Source organism: Talpa occidentalis, unplaced genomic scaffold (genome assembly GCF_014898055.3).
Source record: "Talpa occidentalis isolate TD23 unplaced genomic scaffold, MPIMG_talOcc4v2.1 talOcc4.8, whole genome shotgun sequence".
Lineage (NCBI taxonomy): Eukaryota > Metazoa > Chordata > Mammalia > Eulipotyphla > Talpidae > Talpa > Talpa occidentalis.
Genome location: NW_023605194.1, coordinates 90658451 through 90670665, shown reverse-complemented (window position 1 = coordinate 90670665; position 12215 = coordinate 90658451). Strand labels below are relative to the sequence as shown.

At 41.1% G+C, this 12215-nt stretch overlaps 1 protein-coding gene across 3 annotated transcripts in view; it reads left to right on the top strand.

Annotated features, from left to right (window-relative positions):
• TGFB2 (transforming growth factor beta 2) overlaps positions 1–11954 on the top strand; it is a 75254-nt gene extending 63300 nt beyond the window's left edge. For 2 of the 3 annotated variants that reach the window (XM_037497955.2, XM_037497956.2), the window contains 5 exons: positions 3259–3391; positions 3490–3600; positions 5115–5292; positions 7309–7462; positions 9497–11954. In XM_037497955.2, coding sequence (XP_037353852.1) covers positions 3259–3391; positions 3490–3600; positions 5115–5292; positions 7309–7462; positions 9497–9655 — 735 coding nt within the window. In that variant the 3' untranslated portion in view covers positions 9656–11954. The remainder of the gene's footprint in view (positions 1–3258; positions 3392–3489; positions 3601–5114; positions 5293–7308; positions 7463–9496) is intronic. The other variant, XM_037497957.2, reaches the window with a different exon arrangement.
• The last annotated feature ends 261 nt before the right edge of the window (positions 11955–12215 follow it).

Sequence of the window (12215 nt, the reverse complement as noted above, 5' to 3'; positions counted from 1 at the left end):
GAGCTGGTTAAGATAGAATGGAGTTAAATTGCAACAAGTGGGTTTAAGAACTCCTTGGTCATAAAGTGGAGACAGCAAATCCACAGACAAGACCAAAGTCACTTCTCTTTTTCAGAATTATGTGGCTAACTAGCTGGTGTAAATTGACCTGTTCTTGAACTAGTGAAAAGATATCGATGACCTTTCATCCATGTGAGGATCTGAAATTGCCCATCCTTAGAATTTACCAGTGTTCTGTGCTGAGGCAAAATTTATCTTGTAATGAGATTTTAAACAGAAAAAAGTTTCAGAGCTTTGTTCCTTTTGGCTGGTTTTCAAAACTTGATAATCTAGGCTTACTTCTCTATGAGGTGAAGAATATCTATAGATTTTTCATTTTGTATTTTTTTTTTTTTGCCACTCGTTCAATGTGGTCATGATTTTTTAAAAAAGAATTCTGTGTCTTCAGGAACACTGTTTATCTGTCTGTCCGTATCTCTCTCCTATCTATCTAGCATCTATCTATTTTTCTAGCTATCTGTCCACCAGTCTATCAATCTATCTACCTGCCTATCTATCTATCATGCCTTCTATATATCTATATAAAACTCATAAACATCATAAGCATCTCATAAACCATAAATACATACATATATATAACTAATTCAATAATGAAAGTAATGTTTTGTTGTAGACAGTGTGTCTAAACACTAGATATGGAGATGAATAATATACTGTGCTAATTAGAAGCATGGCAAAATATATAAAAGATTATGAAGTAATGCATTATAAGAGGTCATCTGGGGGAAGGAGGTTAAAGACAAGCTTGAGTTCTGTGTATTGCTGGATTTTAGTCAATGAGGCAGATGGAAATGCTTGAAGCATCTTCTTAACCTCTTTTTTATCATTGCCATCTTACGTGAGGTTAACTACATCATTTATTCTGAATTGGATACATGGATACATGGTATCTTACCTGCCCAACTGGGAGTAATTTCTGGGCAATGTTGGCCTGCTGTCAAATTATGACTTTAAATTTATAGGCCAATGTCAGCATTGACTCTGTGTGCATTCCACGCGCTAAATTTTTGTCTTGTCCCAACATTTATTATAATCTTATTAAAAATCCTGGCTTCTGTCTTCTAATGTTTTCTGTCATATGGAAAGAAGTGAGGGGAGCTCCTGATCCAAACCTAAGTCCCCCACTCTTTTGACCTTCAAAATACCTCACCAAAGTGGGACAATGACCTGGGATTGCTTTGACTCTGTGACGTGCTTGCTGCAAGGCTCTTAATGTCCCCACATTTCTGTTTCCTTAATCTACCTTACAGGATTGTGTAAGGCTTAAATGAAAGGAAATCATGTGTGCCAGGCCCCCAGGCCAGGGAGCCCAGCCCTCAAATCAAGTCCATGGCTTTCTTTCATGCATAAGGACCCTCTCCTGCATATGTGGAATTATACTCACCTTTAGATCCTCTCCACCAAGTGGGGCTTAGTGGACCTTAAGGGCAGGTCCATAGAGTAAGGTCTAAGTCTAGAATTCATAAGGGCACCCAGAGTCCAGTCATAGGAATCTCTTTTCCTTTTCTAAACTTGCTTAATCCAGGAAAAATGTCTGCTACAACACCAAACATTCAGGGAAGAATTTGTTGCCAAATGACCTGAAACAAATCATGTTCAGACCTGGAAGGAAAGTGCATTTTTTTTTTAAAGGTTTATTTATTTATTTATACAAGAACCGGGGTACAGGCCAGATGCGTGGGAGGGTGAGAGGATTCACCAGAGACAGAGTGGGGAACAGAACAGGAAGACTGACGAAATGCACTGCTGAGGGGAGCAGCGGGCAAGACAGGAGAGGTCTGTCGTGCCATGTGGAACCCTCGCCTGCCGGCCAGGATCAAACCGGCACTGCAGAGGCTGCGGACAGCTTCACAGCTTGGCGCTCAACCATCTGCGCCACCAGGGGAGGCCCATAAAGTGCATTTTAAAATCAGTGGAAGATGATGCATTTTTGTTTCTCAAGCTTTAAAGGATAGTAAATGCATCTATAGATATCCAGATAGTAACACTGAGTAGATATTGATTACATTGAGCTCTGTGCTCTGAAATGATATCTGACTGCAGACATGACCCCTGCCCTCACGAAGCTATGAACTTACTGGAGAAACAAAACCTGTGCATATGAAATGGCCACGGAGGAGTTAAACTCAGTGTCATAAAGGCAATATAAAACTGCAGGGCTTGAACCCCTGTAGACCGAGGAAAAGCTGGCTGAGGGTTTGGGTAGGGATTTGATATAGCTCAGGGAACTTAGGAACGTGTTTTGATTCATTCCTAAAACACAACCACTGAAAGACAGAATTTTTTAAAGCCACCTAAACCGTTCCTTACCTATAGCAACCCGAGTACATACTGAGTTGCTCTTACTTGAAATAAATGCATCATTCTGAGGTCTCAGCGTCCAGGCTGATTTGCTTTCAGACTCTCACTGTGGACTGTGCCAGACAGCTCCTGCCTACATTCATTCTTAGTCCACGGGATATGGAATATCTTTATAAATCACAACAAGTCACATTGAGGGTAAAAATCCCAGCTAGAGACTTCCCTCAAAAGTGGAAGCAGGCCACATATTTTCATGTCAGTGGATTTAGGAACCAGGGTTAAGACCTTTCTTTATTAGAAGCAGATTTATAATTCAAGGCCTTCAGAGGGTGTCTTTTAATGGTTGTGTTTTAGGAACCAATCAAACCACGTTCTAAGTTCCCTGAGCTATATCCAATCCCTGCCCAAACCCTCAGCCAGCTTTTCCTCGGTCTACAGGGGTTCAAGCCCTGCCTTCAGAACTTGGATCCTTGGAACTGGATCCCCTCCATTTCCCTTCTCTCCACCTCCCTGTTCCCCAAATGAAATAAATAGGGAAGCAGAACAACAAGACAATTAACTTAATAGCATAGAATTTATGGCTGACATCTTGCAATGTAAATTGCAAGCTTATGTCAGCAAAGTAGAATAATTACTGTCACTTTCTTTTAGACACTTGGTTTTATGGTTGCTGTCACCTTTGTCATAACATACAGCTGATTTAGTAGCCCTTTTTTTCATGCCAAATGGCCTGATGTTGTGTTTTTACGTTTGTGGTCGCTGTTGTGATGACAATACATGGATCCATGAGCGTGGAGCTAAATTTAGATGATGAGTTGGAATACTGTTGATGATTTTGGTTTAGTCATGCTGTCGGTATGCCAGCTGAGCCTTTCCTCTTGCTATCTCCTGCTCTAGATTCTCACAACCAAAGATTTAACATCTCCAACCCAGCGCTACATTGACAGCAAAGTTGTGAAAACGAGAGCGGAGGGCGAATGGCTGTCCTTTGATGTCACGGATGCTGTTCATGAGTGGCTCCACCACAAAGGTTACAACCACCCTGTTTCCCCCCCTAGATGCTCAATGACCCTAAGTTATTGTGAGTTGATTGCACATGAATGACCTCCTTGACTTAATGTTTTCCAGACAGGAATCGCGGATTTAAAATAAGCTTACACTGTCCCTGCTGCACCTTTGTACCATCTAATAATTACATCATCCCAAATAAAAGTGAAGAACTAGAAGCAAGATTTGCAGGTAAAGGAAACTTGATCTTGTGAGGTTGGGGAGGGAAGGGACTTTGTTGATAACTCATGGGAGGGGGATGAAGTTTGTTTTTATGTGAAATTGCAGTTGTCTGGTGAGAGCTGGGCAGTTTCATTGGTTGGGCAAATATATGGCTGGGGAGACAGATGGAGGCAGGAAGGCTTGGAGGGAAAGGATTGGTTCCCACTGTACGTGACCCACTGCCCAGTGATGCTTTGATAACTGATTCACCAACCCTCCAAACTATTAAATATTTAGTTAAACATTTTATTCCATCTAAGCAAACCAGCTTTCCATCTATGCTATTATTATTATTTCCATGTATGCTATTATTCTGGAGGAAGAAGGTAGTGTGCATTCAAGGAAATCGATTGATAGTCCCGCAAACCTAATGTCAGTACCGCAGCTGTGTTTCACAGTAGGCAGTACCCCTTGGCATATGGCTTCTGTAACTAACATTATAGATACCAGAACACTCCACCCTTCCTATCCAATGCCTAATATTACAAGTGGTTTTCATATCAGACTTTTAGAGGAGTTGATAAACCTGCAGCCAGTTTTAACTTTCCCCATCTTCTTTAACATTTAGTGAACCATCCCAGAGTCAGGGAGAATGAGGAGATGCCCAAGATTCAAGTCACTCAGAAGACTAGAAAACAAGTTGTTAAATGATGGGAGGAGAGAGGGGAGTTGCTACCAGGTACAGGTCAGAGAGCTGATTTCCCTCACTAGCTAGCACCCCCAGAGATCCCCATCCACTGGCAGAGGGCTACGGTGGCTCTTCCTTATGGAAAAGCATCCCAGGAGCCCAGAGAGTTTTTTTAGTCTATAAACTCGTCATGATTCTCCAGAGGGTGGAGGTTCGATGCTTAAACTGGCAGCCTCCTGAGTGTGCTTAGGGAGCGTGAGTGTCTACATCTCTGGTGGAATCAGGAAAGTGTTGAGGATGCCATAAAATAAATGAAAAAGCCCTTTCTTCACATCTCCCCAAAACAGCATTAGGTAAGGGTGACTTCAGTTTCACTGGAACCGAATTCACTGCAATTTAGTGTTAAGTCTCAGCTTATGTTCCTGAGGAAAGTTTTTTGAGTTTAGTTGTGATCCTAAGAGAGAGAACCAGTGGTGATGGGGTGCGTTATTACTGTGAGTTCCGCATTGAGGGGTTAAGCAGCCGAAAGGGAGGATGGACTAAGATAAACTGCCCAGACTATCCTTGGAGTCCAGGGCTGAGCCTCCTTCTGTAGTGATTTTCCCAACCAGGAGCCCTCTCTTGGACACTGAGCTGGCTTCCGTCAAGACCCCCCTTTACCGGTGTCAGTTGTCCCCTGGGGTATACCTGTTGTGCCATTGCTATGTCTGTGGGGATGACCACAGCCAGCTGCTGCTGCTGCTGCTGCTGCGATCATCTCTGCTGCTTGTGACACTAGACAAAGGGAAAAAATATGGCTGATGATATTTGATGAAGGTCAAGCTAAATGTTTATTACCCGAATGCATTTTTTCAAGGTATTGATGGCACCTCCACACATACCAGTGGTGATCAGAAAACTATAAAGTCCACTAGGAAAAAAAACAGTGGGAAGAGCCCACATCTCCTGCTAATGTTGTTGCCCTCCTACAGACTTGAGTCACAACAGACCAACCGGCGGAAGAAGCGTGCTTTGGATGCAGCCTATTGCTTTAGGTAAAGCCAATAAAACTAAACAAAGTGATTACATTATTTATCTCATACTGCCTTTGTCCTTTCTTTCATTCCGAGTTGACCCCAACACACTCTTTACCGAAGGCCAGGTAGAATACAGTAGAGCTGTAGTGTCTCCTCACATCATCCTTTTAGGGGCTCACAACACTCATGCCTGGGCTGCACCCATCAGCTCTTTATCATCAAACCATGTATGAGAGGAGAAGACTAGCCCTCTGGTTTTCCCCCAAATCTGAAGCTCTTTGAGACTGAAGAAAAAAAATGAGTTGAGTGAGTTGTCTGCTCTGTAGAGCAAATCTCAGCCTATTTGAGGTGCCTGAAGATGGCTCCCTAATCTGGAAGCCTCACCATTGATATGGAGCCTTCATCCTCACTGTGGAGTGAAACCGTGGTCAAATCTCATTCTCAGTAACTGAGATGACAGAGACAGCAGAGGAATGCTCTTTGTCATGCCTTTAGCCATAGGATATGAAAGAAATGGGGGCCAGAGGAATTTATTTCCCATTTGTGGTAGTTCCTGGAAGGAGAGTGTGAATGTCCACCTTTGATTCCTTATCCAGACTGCTAAGAGGAAGGCCCTTTTTTTCTTAAGAAAATTATTTTTATTTAAGTCACCTTATGTTATACCATTATGTAAGGTTTGGGTGTGTATCATTATAAATCAACCCCTGTATATGCTACATTAATTAAGTTCAAGACTGCAAATTCAATTCCATCCTTCTCTCTACAGTTGTTCCCTTTTACATGATTTACTCACCACCCCCCCAACTTCCTTTCTGTCAACCACCACTTTGCTCTTATAGTCTAAAAGTTTATTATTGTTTTATCTAGTTCATTCACTTGTTTTATTTCTTTGTGAATCACCTATGAGTGTAATGAGGCATTTGTCATTCTCTGTTGGACTCACTTCACTAAGCATAATAAGTTCATCCATGTTATTGCAGATGGCAGGACCCCATCTTTTTTTATTATAGCTGAGCAACATTTGACTGTGTTTAAATACTACATTTATCCATTCATCTGTTGGTAGGTGCTTAGGTTGTTTCCAATTCTTCTGCAATGCTATGAAGAACATGGGGATGCATAAATCTCTTCATATTAGTGTTCTTATATTCTTCGCATAAATACCCAGAAGGGGGCTAACTGGATGGTGTAGAATTTCCTTTTTTAGATATTTGACGGCTCGCCATACTGCTTCCCATCATGGCTGTACTAATTTACATTCCCACCAACAGTGCAGAAAGGCTCCCTTCTCTCATACTCTCTCTAGCACTTCTTGTTTCTTGTCTGGATAATAGCCATTCTCATTGTTTTAATTTGAATTGCCCTTGGTGTAAGTGAGGATGAACATCTTTTCACGTGCCTGTTGGCCATCTGTTCATCTTTATTTGGGAGTTATGGGCCAGTCAAATGTCCTCACTGATAAAGTGCCCAAAATGTCAGAATTTCCGAGTAAAATGGCATGTTTTGGTGACCAGAGCCAGTGTTTGCACTAAGCAAGACTCCATGTTTCTTTATCTCTTGTTCATTCCTAGAACAAGGAATGTGATATAAATAAATGATTTTGAAAGGATAATGCCTTAGATGGCTCTTTGGAAATAGCTCTTGTACTTCATTCATTTTACATTTGAAAGGGTGATAGAACTGAAATGACAAACTGCAGTGTTGGGTGAAAATTGTTTGACCTCTGCCAACCACTTCTCTGCTTAAACCTGTCTGTTCACATGAAAGGTTTGACTTTCAAGGTCATGGACAAAGGTATCCAGTAGAGAACTCATAAAGGAGAGCAGTCCAACAAATTACCATCATTCTACTTCGCGAAAGTGTCTGCAGATTAAGATAAAGCCACTAAAAACTCAGCCTGTGATGCTTGCTTATTGGATGCCTGTTGAATAAATGAATGAATCTTTTTTTTTTTACCCCCTCGTTTGGGATGAGAGGCAGGGAGGAGAAACCCAGTTTTAAAATCTCCATTGCTTTTTTTTTTTTTTTAAACAGAAATGTGCAAGATAATTGCTGCCTGCGTCCTCTTTACATTGATTTCAAGAGGGATCTTGGGTGGAAATGGATACATGAACCTAAAGGGTACAATGCTAACTTCTGTGCTGGAGCCTGCCCATATTTATGGAGTTCAGACACTCAACACAGCAGAGTAAGTACTGGCGGATCTGCCTCTTCTACCTGCTGAGAGTATTTCCAAATGAACTCCATTTACCCTGGTGCCCTCTCATCATTGCACGTGAATGGGTGCTGAAGAAATCCTTTTGAATGACAGGAAGAATGCAGGCTATCTGTGAAATCACCTACAGTTTCAACAGTAGGTCCTGCCTTCCCAGTGAGATTACAAGCAACTTGACAGTTGGTTTAAGTTTGTCTTTGTTTTAGATATCTTAACAACTGTATATATAAAAAGATAACTAGAAAAAAAATCTTTTTGAAATCAGTATAACACTTAGTGTCATGTGTCATTAAGATAGGAGGGGACCCAGACCACCAACTTAAAAAGGATCCATTATCACATCAGGGAATGTCGTGTTAGAAAGAACAAGGGATCAGTGGGTGCTTTGTCACAGAAGACCATTAGTGCTTAGCAATGAGGGACTCACTTCACTTCTCCAAAGCTCTATTTCTTATCTGTAAGAAGGTCTATATTTAAAACTGTCTTTAAAATAATAATGTCACACTTGAGAGTTGATATGAAGAACAAAGAGATGATGTATGTGAGCATGATTTGAAAATTATCTTTAAGTCTTTCTGAACAGAACCCAAAGTAGATGCAGCTGAAGATTTTATTACATTACTTCTGTGAGGCTGGAAGCTTATGGCCAGGCCTCTGTTTGCATTGTCTACTGAGTTTAATTCTTGAAACGTGGCTGCATGTTAAGATTCTGCCACTGTAAATCAGCTTATTAAAGAGGTATTAGAAGCATTGCCTTCCCTGCAGGGTAGGAAAATGAACCTGTTGCCAGAAAGATCACCTCACACCTTCACCCGAATTCAAAGTCTGGGGGGCTACCGATTATTTTAGACAGCCTGTGTTGTAAAATTCCTCTTTAATTCCTATGCAAAATCATGCGTGAGTGGGACACAAAGTAGATTTCTACATAAATATGCCCACAAGTGCTGGACATTGCATGGATGCACAGGGCCCCCCTCTTCCCTTGCTGTTTTCCAGCTCCCCTGGAGGTTTTAGCCCTGGGGGCTCATCACATGCTCAGCCACGTGAGGGAAACTTGCTCGTGCCTGTCCCTTTGTCTGAGTTCTCTGGCCAGGCTGCTTCCTCAGGGCTGTGGCCACAGCGGCTGTGATGTGGGCCCAGCCCAGGTGCCAAGTAGAAACATAATTCTCCTCCCTGCTACACAGAGGGCGTGTGTGAAGGCTGAGGGCACTCTTGTTTTTCAAGGACAGAGGAAGAATAACTGTCATGGTCACACATATGTGGTTTGGACAGTTCCCCAAGCAGCCAGAGGGAGCTTAATAAAGTAGTCAGTGTGGCTGACTTGAACTGGTCTTCTGTCTTGGGCTGAAAAAATGGCCGTGAATCTCGAGGAAAAGGTCATTTGCTGTTTGACTAGCCCATGAATGGCATCCTTGGAAATGTCTCTTCATCATCAGTGGGGAGCCTACTGCCTGCCTGCTGTGGGTGAAAGGCTCCCCTTTGCTAGAGATGGAGGCTAAGTTCTGCCCACTGTAGTTTCTCTCCAGGCTGCTTTTGAACCCTTCACTCTCCCAGCAGGGCCCTGCCACTGCCCTCAGGGATGCTACAGTAACAGTATGCAAAAGCTAGTGTAGAAATGACACCAACCGCTAAGAGGACTGGGGTCTCCAGGGCCTGGGGAATATATGCAGGAAGCTCTGACTGAAGTAAAGCCAGTGGGGGTGGCTGGAAAAAGCTGGCAAATGAGTAGTTTTGCCCAATCAAACTTTTACGGAAGCATTTGTTCAAGATGGACGATAAAGGGATTCTGTGGGAAATGAATTCAAGGATGGCTGAGGAACTCATTACCAATTTGACTATAATTCAGAATTAAGAAAAGGACAAGGGCAACCAAAAATAATCCAGATGGCTGAATTGCCATTATGACTGATAACAATAGAGGGTGGGTCTTTAAAAAATAAAAGAGTGACCCCTTTTTTTTTCTCTTACTCATTTGTGATGCTGTCTTTCCCCTCTTTGTCCTCCCAGGTCCTCAGTTTATACAACACCATCAATCCAGAAGCTTCTGCTTCTCCATGCTGTGTGTCTCAGGATTTAGAACCGCTCACCATTCTTTACTACATCGGCAAAACACCCAAGATCGAACAGCTTTCTAATATGATCGTGAAGTCTTGCAAATGCAGTTAAGACTCTCCGAAGATAGGCCATTCATGACAACGACAACGAGGACAACATTTGTGACAAGAAAACACGAGGGAGGCTTGCTTCGGCAGCGTCCAACGACATCCGAAAAAGCGGTACTACGTCCAACCCTTGGGAAGTTTGTGTTCTGTTTGTTAAAACTGGCATCTGAAACAAACAAAAAGAAGTGGAAGGTTTTATTCAGCATTTCACCTACTCGGTCAGTGAGAGAGATGAGAAGCCAAACCTTTTTTTTTTTTTTTTTTAAGAAAAAAAAAATAAACACTGGAAGAATTTGTTAGTGTTAATTATGTGAAAGAAAACAAACAAACAAACAAAAACAGGAAAATCCCGTGAAGTGGAGTTGCTGTACATACTGTCTCTGTACCATGCCTCACTTGATTTTTCTGTAACGCTATGCAATAGCCTCCTGCCCGTTCCTCCTCTTTGAGTTAACAGTGAGTTATTTATTGTGTGTCCCTATAGAATGAACATTTCATGGCCCTTGGAAAATAAAACAGGTGTATAAAATGGAGACCAAATACTTTGCCAGGAGCTCATGGATGGCTTACAGAGCTTGAACTCAAATGAGCCAGGGAAAAAGGGGGACAAAATCCCCCGTGAGTTCTAGATGACCAAGCAAGTTTGCTTATGATAAAGACCCCATACCAAGCGCCTAAGGAAGCTTCTTGTAAGATTCAAAACTGAAAAGCCTGTTAATAAAGGAAACTTTCAGTCAGAATAAGTCTGTAAGGCTTTATTTTTTTTTCTTTTTTCACTGTAAATGACTCTTTGTCAGTTTAGTACACCAGTGAAATGTTGAGACGATTTTTGCAACGTCCTGGTCCAACCTCAGACGTTCGAGTATTACTATAGAGCTGGGCTAGAGGGTTTTTTGTTTGTTTCGGTATATGTAACCATACCTATATTATTGCAATAGAAGAGCCTAGAAGCCAGTATAAATGGAAACACGTCTGCAGATCTCTTTTGCAAACTATTAAATCAAAACACTAACTACTTCACGTGTAATGTGTAAATTTTTACCATATTTTTAATATTCTGTAAGAATGTCAACCAGGATTTGGCTTGGGCTTCAAGTTGGGCTCTTTTTAATGATCACTCTGAATTGGGTGTTTCCTGTAGCTGGCCAGGACTTTTGAGTAAAGCCCCTGTATTTTGACTTGCACTACAAATCATGTTTTATAGTATTTGTTCCAATATGCTTTGTTAAAGGATCGATTTGAGTTCAGTAGTGTTCTTCCGTCTTCCAGGCAGCGTTGCTCGTTAATGCAGATGTTAAAGTTTCAATTTTGGAAAAAACTAGAGATAAGTACGTAATGGAGATGAACTGTTTTTGTTTTAGCCAGTTTTTAAAGATCTGACTGAAACCCCAAATCTTGGGGACTGAGTTAAGCAAGTTTTCTCTAACTTGGTTTAATCAGTGTTTTCACAGAATCTGTTGTTAATTAAGAACAGACAGTTCATAAGGAAGTTCTTTTAGTGTCCAGGGGGAAAGATTTACATTTGAGTTGAATTTTTAAAGGGAGGCTAAAGTCCAGGTCAGCATAGGTGATTTAGATTTCTTTACTGAAATTAAGGTTTTTTACAGATGTTCTTTGAAGGTTGAAAAGGCCCAAGTCAATAACTCCCTTGATCAAAAAACTCTTTTCCCTGAATGAGATTTATCTATAATCTGAGGCTAGAATTTACCTTGCTTTAATCAATGATTTGCCACATGATTGCAGAGAAGGTCATCTGACACCAGGGTCTGTAGGATATGTCAGTTTGTCAGCTGCTTCTTATTTAACTTTAAGATAAAAATAAATCGGTCAAATGGGACTCTTTGCAGCTTCACCTACAGAGCAGCACAGTGAGGTGTGTATCCAAAGTGAAGCTGTTGGGTAGAGTATACTTTAATTTTGTGGAATTTCCTGACCATTAATAAAAAATGATGAATTGGATTTATGAGTTTAAAAACTGGAAAAGCAAGAGATGGGCTGGATGGCACAACCTGTTTTTTTTTTGTTTTTTTTTTTTTTGGATATAATCCAATCCCAGATTTGAGTGTGTTGCTTTTGATTTCCTCTTCCACTTTTCCATTCATTCTATGTAAATCACTTTTATTTCTGCAGGTATTTTCCTCTCAGAATGACATTTTGTTTTGTATTATTTTGTCTTTTCTCATGAATGCACTGATAATATTTTAAATGCTCTATTTTAAGATCTCTTGAATCTTTTTTTTTTTTTTTTTTTAGTTTGGGGGTTCTCTAATGTCTGTATTTCCCATAAGTAAATATTGCTGAGGGAGGGGGAGGGGCTGGGGGAAATGTTAGCAGGGGGTGGGGCAGCAGTTTTTATGTGTTAAGCAGCAGTACCTTTTTACAGTTGGCATGGTTAAAAAATTGGAATATAAGAATAGTCGTTTTGTATTTTGATGGCTGATTACGCTGTATTTTAACACAATGTGTGTCTGTTTTTGTGGTGCTCTAGTGCTCAATAAATTATTTCAATTACATATTGAAGTGTTTTTCCTACCATGGCTGGTGTCATCACTGAGATTAGCACA